This window comes from Impatiens glandulifera, chromosome 3 (assembly GCF_907164915.1).
Source record: "Impatiens glandulifera chromosome 3, dImpGla2.1, whole genome shotgun sequence".
NCBI classification, from domain to species: Eukaryota; Viridiplantae; Streptophyta; class Magnoliopsida; order Ericales; family Balsaminaceae; genus Impatiens; species Impatiens glandulifera.
The window spans coordinates 33,873,302-33,892,734 of NC_061864.1; the positions used below are offsets into that span (position 1 = coordinate 33,873,302).

Consider the following 19,433-nt stretch of genomic DNA (forward strand, 5'->3'; position numbering starts at 1 on the left):
TGCGTGTAAAGGATATTGTATGTTGGAATGCATTAATTTTTGGGTTTGCTCAGGGAAATCGACCTAATAAAGCTCTGAGTCTCTTTAAAAGAATGGGATTAATGAATATGAAAGCTAATAATTTAAGAAGAGAGATATGAAGTTAGGGTTTAAGCATGAAGTTGTTTAGTCGGACACCCACTTTTCGTTTACGATGTGAATTTTTTTTAAATAAATTAAAACGACGACATTTTTGAAATGGGACACCATTTGGGACATTAAAGAGGGACAGCAGATCCGAGCTCATTTAGCATAAGCCACATAATATTTGCAAATGTAACCTTTTGCTAGGGGAAAAAGACCATTTTACCCCTCAAATAAAAAAAATAAAAAATGGGTCCCTTTCAGTTTCTTTTCCTTTTCTCTCCCTCTCCTCGTTTCAGTTTTCCATTTTCTCCCATTTAGTATTCCCTTTCATGATCGCAACGAACCAACATTGATCCTTCATCATTTCAGGTGAACTAACAAAATGAATGAAGCTAAGGTAACGCCGAAACGTCTTCAACATTTCAGGTTAATTTTCCCTTTTTCTGTCGTTTTCATGCTTAAATGGAAGAATGGTTTAGGGTTTTATCGTTTAGAGTTTAGGTTTAGGTTAGTTGGTAGCTGAATGGTTTTAGGGCATGGATGAATGGTTTTACGGTGGAATATGCATCTATCAAAGGCAAAGATGCATCTGTCGTAGGCGAATATGCATTATTCGTCTGCGACATATGCATCTTCCATCTACGGTAGATGCATCTTCACCTACGAAAGATGCATATTCTACCTACGACAGATGCATTTTGCACAATTAACACTCACTCACTTATGTGAATTTTTATCAATTGCAGATCACATGTATGTGAGTGTTTTTCTCCTCTTTGATGGAGACTGGAAAACTAATGATGGCGGTGTTAGTTCTTTTATCTCAAGTTCATGTCGTGGTGTGAATGTACCCCGAAATGCTACATATGCTGAATTAGTTATCATTGTCTATGATGCTATTGGTGTGGACAAATTAAGATATGATTTAGTGTTCAAAGTGAAGTATAATATGTTTATGATGAATTCTCCTCCTGTGACAATCATTCGAGATAGCGATGTGGCGTTCTATTTTCAAGAACTTTCGACTTCACTGCCCCATCATCGCGCTCCACTGTGTGTGTCTTTAGTAGAGAAGTCAATACCTTCAACTCAAGAAAGCAAAAGACCAGAAAATGATATATTTGAGCAGCGAGATGTTTTTGAGCAGCAAGATGTCTTCCCAAGGAAGCGAGATGTGTGTGAGCAGCAAGATGTCTTCCCAAGACAACAAGATGTATCTGAGCAGCAAGATGTTTTTGAGTAGCGATATGTTTTTGAGTAGAGAGATGTTTTTGAGCAGCAAGATGTCTTCCCAATCCAGCAAGATGTATCTGAGCATCAAGATGTCTTCCCAAGTCAAAACCATGTAGAAGAAATACAAGCCCAATGTTTGTGTCTGAGACAATGTGCCAGTACAAGAGTAGATCATTCACCTTGGGAACCAAGCACTTCCCATGCTAGAAAAACATTCATCCATATTGAGGGAACCAACCACTTCTCATATGAACCACTCGATATTGAAACACCCGCTCAATTAATTGAAAACAGATTGGAAGTGGGTATATTTTTTTATAACAAAAAAGAAATACAATTGAGGTTGCATAGACATGCGATGTCTAATCATTTTATCCTCAAAGTGGTGAAGTCAACAAAAAAAAAATGGTTTGTAAAATGTATGGCTGAGAACTGCAAGTGGAAATTGTGTGCTAAGAAAGGAAAATTCTCGGAGATGTTTGAGATTAGAAAATTTGTAAAAGAACACACATGCTCAATTTTGACGAGACAAGAGAATATGAGGCAAGCACCATCATGGGTAATTGGGGAGTGCATCAAACATAAATACATGGACCATCACCATGACCACATGCCTAAGAAAATAATGAAAGACATGCATACAAGCTATGGGTTAACTTTGACATATAATAAGGCTTTGAGGTCTAGGGAAAATGCCTTAATGACGGCGCGAGGAACTGTGGAGGATTCCTATGGTAAATTGTCATCATACTTGTTAATGTTGCAGAAGAAGAACCCATATACCATAACTGACATTCAGACGGATGAGCAAGGCCACTTCAGGTATATGTTCATATCTTTAGGGGTCTCAATTAGGGGTTTCATAGGTTGTTGTCGTCCTGTATTGTGCGTCGATGCCAGATTCCTTAAGCACAAGGTTGGAGGTCAACTACTGGTTGCGATAGCATTGTATGCGAATGAGCAACTATATCCCGTTGCTTATGGCGTCATTGATTCGGAGAATAATAACTCTTGGACATATTTCATGCAACAACTATGGTTGGAAATTGGATTAGTCCCGGATCTCGTCTTCGTATCCGATAGACACCCAAGTATTGCCACTACCTTGTCCACGGTTTTTCCAGAAGCACATTACGGTGCATGCACATACCACATTAAAATGAATATTATGGCCAAATTTAAAACTGATAATTGCCACGTTGAGTTTGATTTGGCTTCTCTCGCATACACCGAGTCCATGTTTCATCTGCATTTTGATAGGATCAGAACTAAAGACCCTCGAATTGCTAAGTATTTGGAACAAATTGGAGTGGAGAGATGGAGTCGTGCTTTTTTCCCCGGTTTGCGATACAATCAAATGACAAGCAATTACGTGGAGAGTTTTAATAGTCAGAGTAGGGAAGCTAGGAAATATCTCAAAACAACATTAGCTAACTATTTAAGATTCGCAATACAATATTAGTTTTATCATAAAAGAGAAAAACTACCAACCACAACGAACATTTATCTCCATATTATGAAAAGTTCTTATGTGAGCAATGCGAGAATGCTAGATTCTACAACGTTTATCCACTTAACTGATTCCAGTTCCATGTGCATGATGATGAATTTGATTTTCAAGTTGACTTCAAGGGCCGAACTTGTATTTGTAGGGTATTTGATGTATCCGGTCTTTCTTGTACGCATGCCCTGGCTGTTGCCCATTTCTGGAAATTGGTTCCCTATGAGTTCTGCTCAAGGTTAGAGAATTTAACCAATTGCATGTTCAATTTATGTTGAATTTAACAAAATATAATATTTTAGGTTTTACTCAACTGAATCGTGGTCCATGGCATATACGGAGACATGTTTTCCAGTTTTTAATCATAATGAAGCTTGAGACATTGCCAAAAATATCAAGGAACGAGTCTTGCTAAAACCCCTTATGAAGATTAAGAAAGGACGATCAACAACAAAGCATAGGTCATCACAAGGTGAGCCTCGTAAGGAACGAAGACGGTGCGGCTCAAGTGGCGGTTTAGGCCATAACAAGGCAACATGCTCAGCAGTGATGTCTGCACCATCTACTACAAGACCAACAGAAACTAGTACACAACCTTCATAATCTAGTGCACAATATTTGGCATGATAGAACTTCTAGTAAATGTTATTTTTGATCAAACTGTTGTACTATCTTTTTTGATCAAACTGTTGTACTATCAGGACCTTTGTTTATTTTTTGAGGACCTGTGTTTATGTGATGCCGAAATAGATTTGAAGTGTTGTCATTTGAAGTGTTGTCATTTACACAGCCAACAATTGTATTTATAGTGAGATATAGCAGGCAAAACATGCATCTGTCGCCTAAGACAATTGCATTTTCGTAGATGACAGATGCAATTTCGCCTGCGACAGATGAAATTTTATTAGGCGACAGATGTATTTTCGTAGACGACATATGAAATTTTCTTAGGCGACAATTGCATTTTCGCAGACGACAAGTGCAGTATTTGACAATTACATTTTCGCGGGTGTTATTAATTTTGTATCAACAAATATTAATTTGTATCAAGATATACTCAATCAAAAATATACTCAATCAAAAGTTCCTGAGAAAATTACAGTCGGGGCTTTCAATATATGCTGGAATTGAGTCTGCAAAGTTCTATCCATAAAACCAAGGTCATTAAACTCGTCCTTCCTCTTTAACAAGCAGGTGCAAGTGAATTTCCACTAAACACGGCCAGGAAAGTTCTCAATAACGGATTTGGCGGATTTGGTTTTGCTTTTGGTTTTGGTTGGTATCATCTGCAAAGAAACATTGTGTCAAACTAATGAAAGCAAATATTAAATAAACAAATAAGATATCTGTCGCAGACGAAAATGCATATGTCGTCTGCGAAGATGCATCTGTCGCAGGCGAATAATGCATATTCTCTTGCGATAAATGCATCTTCGTAGACGACAGATGCATATTCCTAGACGACAAATGCATCTTCGCAGACGACATGCATTTTCGCCTGTGACAGATGTATATTAAACTCTAAACCATTCAGCCACTCCTAAAACCCTAAACTATTCTCCCTTTCAGCATGCATTCAAGAAAAACGACATAAAACGGTCATAACTCACCTGAATGATGAAGGTGTTGGGAAAAAAAGTATATTTTTTTTCCTACATGATTGAAAAAATTTAGGAGTAAATAAAACACAAGTAAAAACGAAAATAAATAACACAATGCACGCACATAATTTTTACGTGGAAAACCTCCTCAAATTAAGGAGTAAAAACCACGGAACTTTACGTCCAGTTCAAGCTTCACTAAAATTAGAGTCGGGAATACAAACAAGGTATAACAACCTTTTAATACCGTAAAAAGATAAAATGGCATACCCAAAAAGATACAACTTTTTGGTCCCAAACAAGTCAAATAAAAACTTAAATTAGGAAGAACCTTTAAGCCCCAGAAAAACTCCGTTTGAATCTCCGATCGTGAGTTTGATGAACCTGCGCAGCTGTAGGCGAAAATTTGCTACAAGATTTTCTCTTTCTTTCTCTCTTTTAATTTTTGACTTCTGCTTTTTAATGACGGTTGTCACTCTTTAAATACTAGAGCAATTAGGTTATAACATAACTCTTTACATACTATAATACCCTTAATGAATTAAAAGTGAACTTGAACTCTATTGTGCCTTTTTTATAGTTGGGAGCCAAACAAAACCCAACAAACTCCCCCCTCACAACTATGGTAAAGATGTTGTCAACCCGGCAGTTGAACAACAATACTTGAACTTGCTTAATGGTAGTGCCTTAGTCATCATATCGACGCCATTATCATCTGTATGCACTTTTTCTAAAATCAACAACTTTTCATCTAACGCATCCCGTATCCAATAATACCTCACATCAATATGTTTAGATCTAGAATGAAATGTTGAATTTTTCGCTAGATAAATAGCGCTTTAACTATCATAGAGAAGCACATACCTTTCTTGCACAATATCAAGTTAATGTAATAACTTCTTGACCCAAATCAGCTCCTTACAAGCTTCTGTTGCTGCAATAAGCTCAACCTCCGCGGTTGACAACGCAACACACTTTTGTAGTCTCGATTGCCAAGAAATAGTTCCCCCTCCAAAATTAATCAAATAGCCTGAAGTGGATTTTCTTGAATCAGTATCACCTGCCATATCTGAGTCGGTATAACCAACTAAATTCGGATTCTGATTTCCAAGGCGAAGTTTCATACTTGATGTGTCTCTAAGATATCTCAATATCCACTTCACCGCTTCCCAATGTTCTTTTCCCAGATTTGAAAGAAACTTGCTGACAGTACCAACAACATAAGTTAAATTTGGTCTCGTGCTAACCATAGCATACATAAGACTACCAACAGCTGAACTATATGGAACATTCTTCATATATTCCTTCTCATCATCATTTGAAGGACTATATTTGGAGCTCAATTTAAAATGAGTCGTTAAAGGTGTGACGACACTTTTAGAATTCTCCATATTGAATCTTTGTAACACTTTCTCAATATATTTTTCTTGAGACAACCAAAACTTTTTCATCTTTCTTTCACGACTGATTCTAATTCCAAGAATCTGCTTTGCTTGTCCAAGATCCTTCATTGCAAAGGATTTCCCTAGGTCTTGTTTCAACCTATCAATTCTCGTAGCACTTTGACCAACAATAAGCATATCATCAACATAAAGTAACAGAATAACAAAATCACCAGTAGAGAATTTTTGCACAAACACACAATGGTCGGAAGTGGTCTTTTTATATCCGTGCTACTTCATAAATAACTCAAACTTCTTGTACCATTATCGTGGAGCCTACTTCAATCCATACAAACTCTTATTCAACTTGCAAACACAATTCTCTTTACCCTTGACCTCAAAACCATCAGGTTGATCCATATAAATCTCTTCCGCTAAATCACCGTGAAGAAATGTCGTATTCACGTCCATCTTTTCAACTTCCAAATCAAGACTAGCTACCAAACTCAATATAGTTCTGATTGAAGTCATCTTAACAACATGAGAGAAAATTTTGTCAAAGTCAATTCCCTTTCTTTGACTAAACCCTTTGACAATCAAACGAGCTTTGTATCGTGGAGCTGAAGTATGATCATCTTGCTTCAATCTGTATACCCACATGTTCTTCAAAGCTTTATTTCCTTTTGGTAATTCTACCAACTCAAAAGTATGATTATCATGTAAAAATGCATCTCATCTTTCATAACATCAACCCATTTATGCTTGGATTCATTATCCATAGCTTCTTCATATGACTCTGGCTCTCCCCCATCGGTCACTAAAACATATTCATTAATAGAATATTTCGTAAAAGGTTGTCTATCTCTTGTTGATCTTCTAAATGGAATTGTAGATAATTCATTTTATTCGTTACTAATATTCTTCACTTGAACGTCATGTTCATCTTGAGAATCATCCTATTGCAACTGATTTTCTGTTGAATTAGGTGATTCAGATAATTAAACTAGATCTGAATCTATCCAATCACATTTTCCTTCAACTCACTATTTTTAGCTTTATCAATGTTTTCAATAGTCTCATCTTCATAAAAGATGACATCACGACTTTTGACAAGCTTCTTTGCAACTGATCGTATAATCTGTAACCAAATTTATCTTGGCCATAACCCAAGAAAATGCATTCTCGACTCTTCACATCCAACTTTGATCTTTCATCCTTTGGAATATGAATAGAGCACCTACTTCCAAATACTCATAAATGATCATACGAAATATTTTTACGAGTCCATACCTTATTTGGAACTTCATCGTCCAAAGCAACTGTAGGACTCAAATTAATAACATGTACTACTGTGAGTAATGTTTCACCCCCAAAACGTTTGATATAACTTTGCTTCTGAAAGCAAACATCTAATCCTCTCAACAATTGTTCTGTTCATCCTTTCTGCAAGACCATTCAACTGAGGAGTCTTTGGAGGTATTTTCTAATGTTTAATCCCTTGTTGTTTGTAGTATTCATCAAATGGACCACAATATTCACCACCATTATCATTACGAATGCACTCGATCTTCTTCCCGATCTCTCTTTCAACAAGAGCATGGAACTCTTTGAACATGTCTAAAACTTTGTCTTTAGACTTCAAAACATATACCCAAAGCTTCCTGGAATGATCATCAATAAACGTTACTAAATAAAGAACACCACTAATAGTTTGTACCTTTAAAGGACCACAAACGTCTGAATGCCCCAGCTCTAAGACTTTTGACTTTCTTGAAGGAAGATTATGCTTGAACGATACTCTAGCTTGTTTTCCAGCAACACAATGAGAACATTTCTCCAAATCGGTCTCACTCAAACCAGAAATAGCATTTTCTTAACCAACCGATTCAATCCCTTTTCATTAATGTGACCAAGTCTTTTGTGCTATAATTTAGAAGCATCTTTACTCCGTACAACATTCACACTATCCTTGCATATCGAAGTTTGTATCAAATATAAATTAGAATATTTCTCTCCTCGAGCTATAATCAAGTTACCTTTAGAAAGTTTCCATTTTCTAGAACCAAAACTACTCGTGAAACCATCATCATCAAGTTTTCCAGTTGATATCAAATTCAGCCTAATATCTGGAGCATGTCGAACATCCTTAAGTAATAATTTTGACCCATTACCAGAATCCAAGCAAACGTCACCAATACCAATAACCTTACTTAAGTCGTCGTTACCCATCTTCAATACTCCAAAATCACCTGAAGTATAAGACGTAAAATAGTCTTTCCTTGGCGTAACATGTAAGGAAGCTCCGGTGTCAAACACTCAACTCGACTCATTACATATAAGGTTAATTGTATTCTCATCGTGGACAGTTACAAGATCATTTGAAGTCGCTATTGACACGCGATCTTCACCAGCATCTTTATTTTGATTAGATCCGCTCATTTCGCGTTTCAACTTAAAGCAGTCTTTCTTAATGTGCCCCCTTTTATCGCAATGATAACATTCAGCTGACTTGTACTTGGATTTGGACTTACTTCGACTCTTATGTCTCGCATTGTCTTTTCCACCCCCGTTCATTTGTCTCCCCCTATTTTCAGTAACCAACACATTTGAATTTATCGAAGACCCTTGAGATTTTCTTCTTAATTCCTCATTCATGACGCCACCTTTGGCCATCTGTAGAGTTACTGCACCATTAGCAACATAATTACAAAGAGAAACCTTAAACGTTTCTCACGAATCGGGTAAAGTAGTCAATAACCAAAATCTTTGAACATCATCTTCAAACTTAATTCGCATGCCTGACATCTGATCAAGAACACCCTGAAACTCATTTAAATGATCAACCATAGAAGCACTATCATTATATCTCAAATGAATTAATTTCTGAAGCAAGAATAACTTATTACTTCTAGTCTTTGAAGCATATAAATTTTCAAATTTATTCCATAAAGATTGTGCATTTGTCTCATGTTAAATGTGGTTGTAAACATTCTCTTCAACAAACTGACGAATAAAACCACATACCTGTTCATGCTCAAAATTCTATTCCTCGTACTACCAAAAACGGGTAAGTGTAAAGCCTTAACAAATAACAAATCCTTCATCTATCCTTTCCAAATTTGATAATTTGAACCAATGAGCAAAATCATCCTACTTGTGTTTATCTCCATAATTCAATCAAGTCCTAAACAGCTAATCAAGCTCTGATACCACTTGTTGGGAAAAAACGTATATTATATTCCCTACTTGATTGAAAAAACTTATGAGCAAATAAAGCACAAGTAAAAGCGAAAATAAATAACACAATGCACACATGGAATTTTTACGTGGAAAACCTCCTCAAATCAAGGAGTAAAAACCACGGGACTTTACGTCCAGTTCAAGCTTCACTAAAATCAGAGTCGGGAATACAAATAAGGTATAACAACCTTTTAATACCGCAAAAAGATAAAATGGCATACCAAAAAAGATGCAACTTTTTGGTCTCAAACAAGTCAAATAAAAACTTAAATTAGGAAGAACCTTTAACCCCCTAGAAAAACTCCGTTTGAATCTCCGATCATGAGTTTGATGAACCTGCGCGGCTGTAGACGAAAATCTGCTACAAGATTTTCTCTTTTTCTTCCTCTTTTTTAATTTTTGACTTCTGCTTCTTAATGACGGTTGCTGCTCTTTAAATACTAGAGCAATTAGGTTATAACATAACCCTTTAAATACTATAATTTCCTTAATGAATTAAAAGTAAACTTGAACCTATTGGGCCTTTTTCATAGTTGGGAGCTCAAACAAAACCCAACAAAAGGCATTCCGGCGTTGCCTCGGGGAGTTGATCGATCGACTTCCTTCCTTCGTTGCTTCGCTTGGATCGTCGGGTCGGGGGGAGAAACTAAAATGAGAGAAAGGGAGGGGGAGAAACTAAAACAAGAAGAGGGAGGGAAAATGAAAAGAAAAGAAATTGAAAGGGACCATATTTTATTTTATTTTTATTTGAGGAGTAAAAAAAAAAAATTTCTCTAGAAAAAAGGTTACATTTACCAATAATATTATTAGGCGTATGGTAAATTTATTTCGTCAAATTTCCCATCGTTATTCTTTCAAATTTAGAAAATATATGCCAGCGACGGCCAAACTACTTACCGGCTCTCTAGACTCCACCGCGGCAGAAGTGAAACGGCTCCGGCATTGCAGTTTCCTCTCCTCACTCAGGCACCGTTTCTCCAGACTTCCCTGTCGACTGTCGGCCCACTCCCAGGTATGCTTCTAACTTTGAACTGTAACGAAGCATATTGTCAGAGTAAATATTGTTCTTACCGTCTCTGTAACTAAGGGGAGAGAGAGAGAGAGTGTGAAATAGCATGTCAGTGAAGAAAAAATGAGTGCAAGGCCTTCGAACAGTATGTCAATTTTCGAACATTATCTTAATCTTCCATTTTATTTCATAAAACCTCGATATTTTTCTTTTGAGAGCTCATTGATAGCAGCAAGATAGCCGATGCTTGATATGAGGGTTTTCTAAACTCAAATATATGAATCTAATGTCATGTTTGGGAGATTCACTTTACGACATGATCCAAGGGGAGCAGGTCTGTATTCATTTGATGTTTTTTTGCAGGATGAAATTGAGTCAGAAGACATGTAGATCCAGATGAGATCACATTTGTAAATGAGGTATATCTGAATTTAGTGCAACTCAAATTAAGAAGAAAAAAAAAGTGTTTGCAAATAAGACCATGCTTGGGTATGATTGGCTGAAAATATTGAAACATACAAATGAAAAGGCAATGTTAATCTAAAAATGCAGATGATTACAATTTCAATGTATGATTAAAATCATTATTTAAGTTTTGTACAATCCAAAAACTACAAACCGCTGACAATTGAGCCTTTGATATACTACTCTTGAAACTAGAAGTAGATGAATGTGCATTCTTAAAAAAATCACAAACCTTTGCAAGTTCATCAATAATAGACTTCTATTCTAAATCAAATTATGTGCAGTTACAGATCAGCTATTTGATATCAGATTCTTAACTGATTTTAATGGTAACTAAATTGGAACACTTCCAAGGGAATAGAACAAAATTAGAACCTGGGATCAGGATGTCATTACAAGAATGAGTTGATGAGAAGGAACATGCTGCCTATAGCTACTGCTAATCAAAATTTTATGGCTCTATAACTTATGCTTGAATCATCAACTTTTTCTTGCACATATAGATGATTGCACTGGAGACTAATCAAACTAGTGTTTATAATGGTTAGTACAATTGTGATTAGCATATGTTTTTTATGATAAACTTTAATTCAACATTATTCTGCTGCTGTATCTTCAGAAGAAATGCTTATTCTGTTCTTTGCAGATATTGGTACATAGTTCTTTCCTGTTCAACATGCATATGCTAAACGATATTCATGTCATTTACAGAAATGTAATTTGAGGAGGTTGGAAATTATCATCATACAAAGTTCTCTTTTGCTAAAAGACAAAACCTAAACTAAGAATCTTGGGATAAGAGTATTAAGATCAATGGCTAACACGCGAGGCAGGAAGAAATGTTATCAATCAGCTTCATCTCCTGTCAGAAAGCAAAACAAAGGTAGTAGAGAGAATCCCCTGGTTGCTGAGAAAGATGATGTTGCAGAAGGTAAGCATTTGCTTAGATAAATGTTGCCTTTCTCCTAGGTATATAATTCTCAGCATCTTATCTCATTTTTGTTAAGCATAAATTGAACCATTGATAACTCTGGCTCAAATGAGTGACTTAATATATAAGGAATACTTGCTTCATCCCATTTTTGTGATAATGTCATTTTCTATTGATGTATTAGACACATAATTATATACATTCATGAAATTGTTAAATGAGAGGAATATAGATAGAGATGGGGGAGGGGAAGGGGCAAACTTCTGAAATTGTTAATGGTACAGGAGTTATCAATTAAACTTCAATCTACTTCATTGCTATTCCCACTATTGTAGGTTCCTAGCGTTGGTTAGTTATGAGTTCTCTTTTTACATATACAATATACAGAGTTCTGATAGGAAAATTTATAATTCATTTGATAAAGATCTTTTTTTTAACCTTATGTGAGCCTTGCTACGTGTTTGAGCTTGATATATGCTAGACTAATAAGTTGCCATCTTCTAATCAAATTGTTTGCAAACTAAGAAGAAGTAATATATCTTTGTGCTCTACTAGTTAGTTACATGTCTATAATTATCATAAATTGGTTCTTCTTCTTCTTAATGTGTTTTTCTTGTGTTACATAACTGTTCAGAATTAAGGTTTAGAAGAGTGAGTTGAGATGAAAAAAGAATGATCTAAGCCTAACATGAGAAATTAGAGAGAAGAGGATGATAAACTAGAATCCTAGAACTTCCATATTGAAGAGTTTGAGCATACAAGATTCAAGAATACATCTGTGTATTTGATATATCTCAGATAGATCAACAACTGGTACAATGAGATGTATAAATACAAATTAAGGAGACAAAAGTAAATAAAGATGAAGAGTTCCAATGTGAAATAACACAGCATAGGTAAGGCATAAGGATCCCAACAGCCTCCTAGGGTTACCAACGACAATTAAGGAGGAGAGTGATAAAGATAAATCAACATATACTCAACAACTGCTTTGCGGTTACAAATTACAATATCATAGATATTTATACTAAGATCCTATTTACAATCATACCATAAACCTTATTCTACTATTTATATTTATAACAGTTTGCTACAGTGACGCTAATAAAGATTACTAATCCCTTTACCCTTTATCTCCCATTTAGGATTTTGTTTTTGCAAGGAAGTCTTTTTCTTTTGCAATAGCTTCTTGTAAATTGGATCCTCCAAATTAATGTTTTGAGTCCTATGACGATATGTCATCCTCTGCACATTTCTAATCCTACTATTCTCTCAAGTCTGAACTAGTTCTCATATAATTTGATTATTATCTTCAATAAGCAAATGTATTACTTTTAAAGCTTATTAATTTCATCTTATTATGCTGAAGGATCTTTTATTACTATATGTAGTGCCAATGTTGTTCAATAAAAAAAACAGTTTATTGACTTAACATTTAGCTTAAAAGAAAAATGATTGAATGAAACATAATGACTGGAGTATACTGTTTACAAAATCTTGCAATTAGAACTGCAGCTATATGTACCAGTACCAGTCCTTGTGAATAGTTTTGGTGCTCAAGGAGGTAACATGCCAAGTAATAGTTATTTGACTAATACTTGGTTAGTAATTAGAGATCTCATTATTGAATGGGCGGTTGAATGTTTAAATCTTACTGACTTCAGAAATCAATGGATTGTGTGTTATTATTTGTTGATTTTAAGAGATGATAAGATCTTATTTATAGGCTCATGGAATGGAAAAAACATGAAAACATTATCCTCTTCATTCACAAGCTAGTAGTCCTTGTGTAGAAGAAATAACCTGACCATCTGAGGCCCACTATGCCATTTGCATTTGGTGTTTCGACATTTAGCTTCTCACTTAAAAAAGTAAGTAGAATCTAATTAGTCTTTTTATTTTGTTCTTTGTTCAGTGGAACGCCCTATTGCAGCAATCAGGGCTTTATCTGATATGGAGACTCAACATTTGTCGAATGGCTTGCTTCTGCTTAAATCAAATTTCACTCAAGAACAACTTCAGCTCCCTCTACTACAGTTTTTCAACGAAAATCTTCCAAATTTAATGTTGACTAAAAATGAAAAAAATGGACAGTATGAAGTTAAGTATAAAGATACAGATAATGAATTGATGAATCAAACTGAAGATAGAAACATACATGCTTCACTTTTACGCCGATTATCCTCAGTTTATCCCTGCTCTTCTGCTGCTATGCCATCTTTTGCCAGCTTTGATGTTTCTGGAGGTATGGCTTTGTTCCTTCTCTTTGTGCCTGAACTTCAAGATTTGCTTGCCTTTTACTTAGCATAGATGATACTCTTTTTGCAGTTGGTAATAGCCTTCTTGGTTCTGACAACATGTTGATGGAGGATTTTGTAAGTAGTTTCTCAATTATTATTCTCAATCTATTCTTTAGAGAGGCTGTTACGGGTGGGTAATGTAGCTTTACTTGTTTTTCACAGACTAGAGAAATAGTTACTGGGTTTGAACATTGGACCAAGCTTGTATAAGAAGTATTATTTAGAATATATTAACTTAACTAATAGAGATTATTTGTTTATAGGATATCATCATAAGAATTAGTTCACAATAGAATAAAAGCTCACATGATTATCCTCATTTATATAATAGTTATATTATCCTATGAGATATAATTCTAACATTGTAATACAATATCATACCTAATACTTGAAACTCTCCCTGAAATCCAAGTTTGTATGTTATATAATTTCTGGTTTGGTATATAACATATTTTGGTCACACTAGGCATGTCATGCAACCATGGGTCTGTTTACTCCCCAAATATCCCTTTTTTTTCTTTACTCAATGATCTACTTCTAGATTCTAAGTTTTCTGGTTTTGTAGGTTCCAGAGAAGCATAATACTCACATGCTTGGATTACAAGAAGCTCTTCAAACTCCAGGGGTCTGTTTGTCTTGTGACTATCTCTTGCATACTTTCTGTATAAGCTTTCCTATGTAGAATTTATTAGAGTAGTAAAATTTATAATCCATACATAGTTTGAGTTTTAGGATGAATGAAACTGATAAGCTAGTCTTGCAATATTAACACACTTGCTTATGTTCTTGTGAGTCTACTGGTGCATTTTATAAAACTGAAAATTAAGCTTTGAATAATAAATATTTTAAGTGTCTAAAATTAAATGTTAAATAAACCAAATGAAAATACCTGAAATTTATTTGAAGTTATGTAAGATGGGTTGATAATCTGTGGTACTAATGACGGAAAGTACTTAAAGATTATTTGACGCGATTTGATTAATTTCCAAGGGTTAAGGTTGTCATTTTTAACGCTCTTACTCTATTACCGAGTCAAGTTATTCATGGTCTACCGAAATAAGTCATATTTTAGCTTAATTTGATATGAATCTAAATAATTACGTGATTTTAAATAACAATTAATTATTTAGATCAAGTGATAAGTTGTGTTATTAAATATTACCTTATTCACTGGCCTACAACTGCAAGTCTTATTCTCCAGATACATGATCTAAATCTCTTCCTTTCTAGAAAAAAAAACATCTTTGGGCATATTTTTTTCCTTTTTGTCAGATGAATTTGTATGTGCAAAGAAACAGATGTTATGGTAGTCAGATTCTGCTCTTCACAATTTTGTTTTCTCTAGTGTTCATTACTTTTTCCTCTATTAAATTCCTTTAATATATATATATATATATATATATATATATATATATATATATATATATATATATATATATATATATATATATATATATATATATATATATTGTATTATGCTTAATCCTTAGCCTAATACTTTTAGTATTGCAGGCAACCAGCCACAGATTGTCTGTTGGAATGACTCCAAAATCCCGTAGGCTCCCAAAGCTTGGTGAGATGCTTCTCTCTGTTCATGGCTCACCGCTGGGTGTCTATAATGACGATGTCATGGAAGCCATACAAGGTATAATTTTAATTGTTTCTCAATATATTCACTAAAGTAATACTGTAATAATATGATCGAGTGATTATCATTAAAGTAACTATACTATGATCTAGTGATGATACAATACCCAAGTTATTTCCCACAAAATTGGTCATTTCAATTATGACAACCAAGTTAGGCGGCTAGCTTCAATGCTCTATTTCTATTGCAAATGTTCCAAACATACGTGGGTTTGATTGCCTTTTTTTATTGTTAATTATATATGGATTGCCATGTGGTTTCGACAACATTGAGGGGAATATCTGTTCACTATTTGTCTCGTCGGTATTATCCATATAATGTTGTGAACTTCCTTTTGTGCAAATTATTTGTAATGAACTTGACATGATTGATTTTGTACGCTTCAACTTGGTAGGGGTGTTGCAAAATATACTAGGTATGTTGGAGTTACTTAAAACTAGAATCTCTATTATGCTCATATATATTTTATTATCATCTTTTCAATCTTCACTAGTTATATAGACCACTTTAAATAATATAGTTCAAGAAACTAAAATTATGCTGTCTAATAAACTGAACTCCAGTCACTATCTCATTTGATTAGCCATTTTTTCTATGAATTCACATTCAGATTCCCAATGGGCCAACTAATATTAGGCTCTGTCATTGTAGTGTGGCTTATCACTTATGGGTGTATTTTTATATCTTATGATTTCAGAATCAGAAGAAGGTTGAGAAACAAGTTCATTTGGCTGGGAGAGTAGGTGTGTGGCCCAAGCCTCCTTCGGCTCAAGGTTAAACCAGGGTATGGAGAATGTGGACTAGTAATTTGTGAATCAAGATTTCTTTTCTTTTCAAGTTAATTAAAATTATGGTAAAACCTCCAAATTACAAAGATACCAAGGGAGCCCTATATATAGTCCTAGTTAACTTTGGAAAAGTAAAAGTTCTTTGTCTTGAAATATGATTTCATACCCTACAAACATCTCTTGAAAATCAAGCGGAGTCTCGCAAGTGTTTGTGTCAACTAGATAAGTTGATGAAACATAATTGGGTCGCTCCATTTATATCATAAACAGATTTATTTATGGTAAATAAAACAATTTAGTTTGAAGTGTAGTAACAAAGCAAAGCCTTATGCCACTCTCAAGTGGAATGTTACTTAAATGTGAAGGCGATAGGTCGGAATTGCCACAAAATGTTTGGCTCTAGCCGAAACGATGCCTAGAACCTCCGTCATGTCAAGTTCCTCCGGTGAAATTCCATCTGTAAGCTTCCAATTAAAGCAATGCACTAACTGAGCTACCATGAACTGGACCAGAACGAGTCCTAGTTGAATCCCGGGGCAACCCCTTCTACCAGAACCAAACGAGATAAGCTCAAAGTCACGCCCACAAAGATCTACATTGGTCCCCTCAAACCTGTCTGGCACAAACATTTCTGGGTCGGTTCACAAGCCTTTGTCACGTCCTATTGCCCACATGTTTATGAAGACTCGTGACTTGCGAGGGATGTGGAAGCCTTCGATGGTACAAGCCTTCATGAACTCGTGTGGAAGGAGGAGTGGTACGGTTGGGTGCAAAAGGAGTGTTTCTTTGATCGCCATATTCAAGTACGTTAACTTTTCAAGATCTGATTCTTCAACTGTTCTCTCCATGCTTTTACCACTTGTTCGATCTCTTCTTGCACTTTCTTCATGATTGTTGGGCTCTTTATCAACTCGGCTAAAACCCAATCAATTGTGGTCGCCGTTGTGTCCATTCATGCAGCTAAAATGGTAAGAAAGTCCTTCCTTCGTGACCCGAACCCACCCTAACATGCTCTTCTATCACCCTCTCAAAGGAGTCAAGTACCTGCTTGTCATTTCATTTTTATTTTCAAATAATCTTATACTTCTTTTTTATATTAGGTTTATAAATCTATAATGATTTTATAAGGATTTATATAAAATATTTTGGTTGATAATTTAAAAGATGAAAATAATAATGGGATATTCTGACCTTGCCTACCACCTTCATGCGTGAGTGAGACCCTGCAGATTTAAAACTCCAATACATGGAAAATAGTTAGCAAGATTGGGAGTGATAACAAGCTCCATCATTTCCTGTATTACATACTTGAATCCCCTCTTATCCAAATCGTTGTCACCATACTTCTTACCGAACACCATCCAACAACTAACCGCTGCGCTCATTGTCGAAACCCTACCGCTTTTAGTAAGAATAATATTTTGAAATCGAGATTGAGACATAAGCTACTTGTATGCTAAAGATTGGGTTGCTCTAACCCGATCTCAATGTTGTTCTTTTTGCAAAAAGAGAACAAAGACATAATAGCCTTTTTTAGGGGTTGTAGCTAGCCATGGGCTTGTTGGGATTGATCCTGACTGGAATAACTAAATGCCGAAAGTTGAGATTTTTCTGATTGAGGGTTTAATGAAATGTTTCACCATTTCAAACAAAAATTAGTTAAAACTACTTTTATTCATCTTCTAGAGTCTTCATAATCAATAATATCTCAGAGATGGGAAAACGAAGCAATCTTGAGATTGTTAAGGAGGTGCAAGGTGCAAAACTTGCGCATGGTGTGCCCATAAGGAGAAGAGCTTAAGTTTCTTTGTCCGAAAGCCATGTGCTTAGGACCTTCTTCTTTGGGGCTGCTGGCGAACACCAAATCATGCGTTTTCAAGAACTGTTCGGCCGCGGCTGGGGAACAGACCACAACGGGGGAGGTCCCTATGGGGAAGTTTACCCATAAGGTGGAAATGGCCAAGTATTGGGATTCCTCTTGGGCCTGGTGGAAGATTCTTTTTCTCTGTTCTTTTTGAAACCAATTTTCTTACTACATAGATTAGAACAATAGCTAAAATTTGTATTTCCCAACTACATGGCCAAATAATACCATTAATATGCATTATCAGGTATCTGATGAAGATATTGATGATGGTTTGTGGGTTTTTGTAATGAGGAGAAATGTATGGCTCTCGTCACTAGCTTTGACTTTGCTTTTCATTATTTGAATAAAGAGAAGAGTTCAAACTTTAAATCTTGTCAAAATAAAATATACTCAAAAATAAACAATAATATGTGAGTCTCTAAAGTAGAAATAAACACTATAGATCAATATTTAATTATTAAATGAATGTTATCTTGATTTGAAATATAAATAACTTATATAACTGAGATATATTCAATGAATATAATTTTATGAACCTATTAAATTTATAAATGAGTATATCAAAAGTACAATTTATACTACATAAAGATAATATTTACTAGAGAAACCATCAACTTTTTCAAATAATAATGAGATAGCTGAGCTCAGTACATGTGTATTCATATAATAATTTCAATTGTTTGTTTTTGGACTCATTTAACTTTTTGTATTTTTAAAATTATTTAATGTAATATTTTTAAATAGATTAAAGTCTTATATATCATCTAGAAAATGTTAGAATTTTGTAATATCAATTATTTTCTTCTCTAATTTTCAACCGAATTAACTTAAAAGATAGTTGAAGTTATTTTAAAAAAATAAAAACGAGTTTAACTTAAATTAAAAAAAGAGTAAATTGAATTTTTTTAATATTTTAAATATAACTTGAGAAAGCAAAAGAAACTCTTTTAAATAATTTAGAATAATTTTATATATCACATTTGGACCATTTATAAGAAAAAAGAATAATTTTATATAAACAAGATATTTTTTAAAAAAAAAAGAGAAAAAGCTTAATATTAAGATTTGTGCTTATTAAAATATTTTGAATTAGTATTCAACGGTTGATAGTTGACTTAGATCATAACTTACTCATGGATTCATTATATGATTGAATTAAATAGATGTTAATAATTTATATTTGTTTTGATATTTATTAATGAATGAATAACTAGATAATTGAATTATTCTGTTTATTACAAAAATTACAGAAATTGATATTCGAAAAATAAATGAATAAAACAAATTGAATAAAAATGAACAATAATAAGATTATGAATAGGATAACGTGAATTGTATTGCC

General features: G+C 34.5%; 1 protein-coding gene and 1 pseudogene across 1 annotated transcript; one reads left to right on the plus strand and one right to left on the minus strand.

The window, feature by feature from the left end:
• The first annotated feature begins 9,943 nt into the window (after positions 1–9,943).
• LOC124931717 lies at positions 9,944–16,377 on the plus strand. The gene is made up of 7 exons (XM_047472245.1): positions 9,944–10,095; positions 11,269–11,488; positions 13,404–13,733; positions 13,817–13,863; positions 14,354–14,413; positions 15,301–15,433; positions 16,134–16,377. Exons 2-7 carry the CDS (start codon positions 11,371–11,373, stop codon positions 16,148–16,150), a joined length of 705 nt encoding a protein of 234 aa, XP_047328201.1. The 5' UTR covers positions 9,944–10,095; positions 11,269–11,370; the 3' UTR covers positions 16,151–16,377.
• Positions 16,378–16,577: 200 nt separating this feature from the next.
• On the minus strand, positions 16,578–17,666 carry LOC124930174 (annotated as a pseudogene).
• Positions 17,667–19,433: the final 1,767 nt, after the last annotated feature.

What these genes read in the sequence shown, in the direction of transcription:
- LOC124931717 (XM_047472245.1), top strand. Translation starts at nt 11,371, where the DNA reads ATGGCTAACACGCGAGGCAGGAAGAAATGTTATCAATCAGCTTCATCT. An exon ending in GAAAGATGATGTTGCAGAAG is followed by an intron (nt 11,489 to 13,403) that starts GTAAGCATTTGC and finishes TTCTTTGTTCAG; the next exon opens with TGGAACGCCCTATTGCAGCA. An exon ending in AAGCTCTTCAAACTCCAGGG is followed by an intron (nt 14,414 to 15,300) that starts GTCTGTTTGTCT and finishes TTAGTATTGCAG; the next exon opens with GCAACCAGCCACAGATTGTC.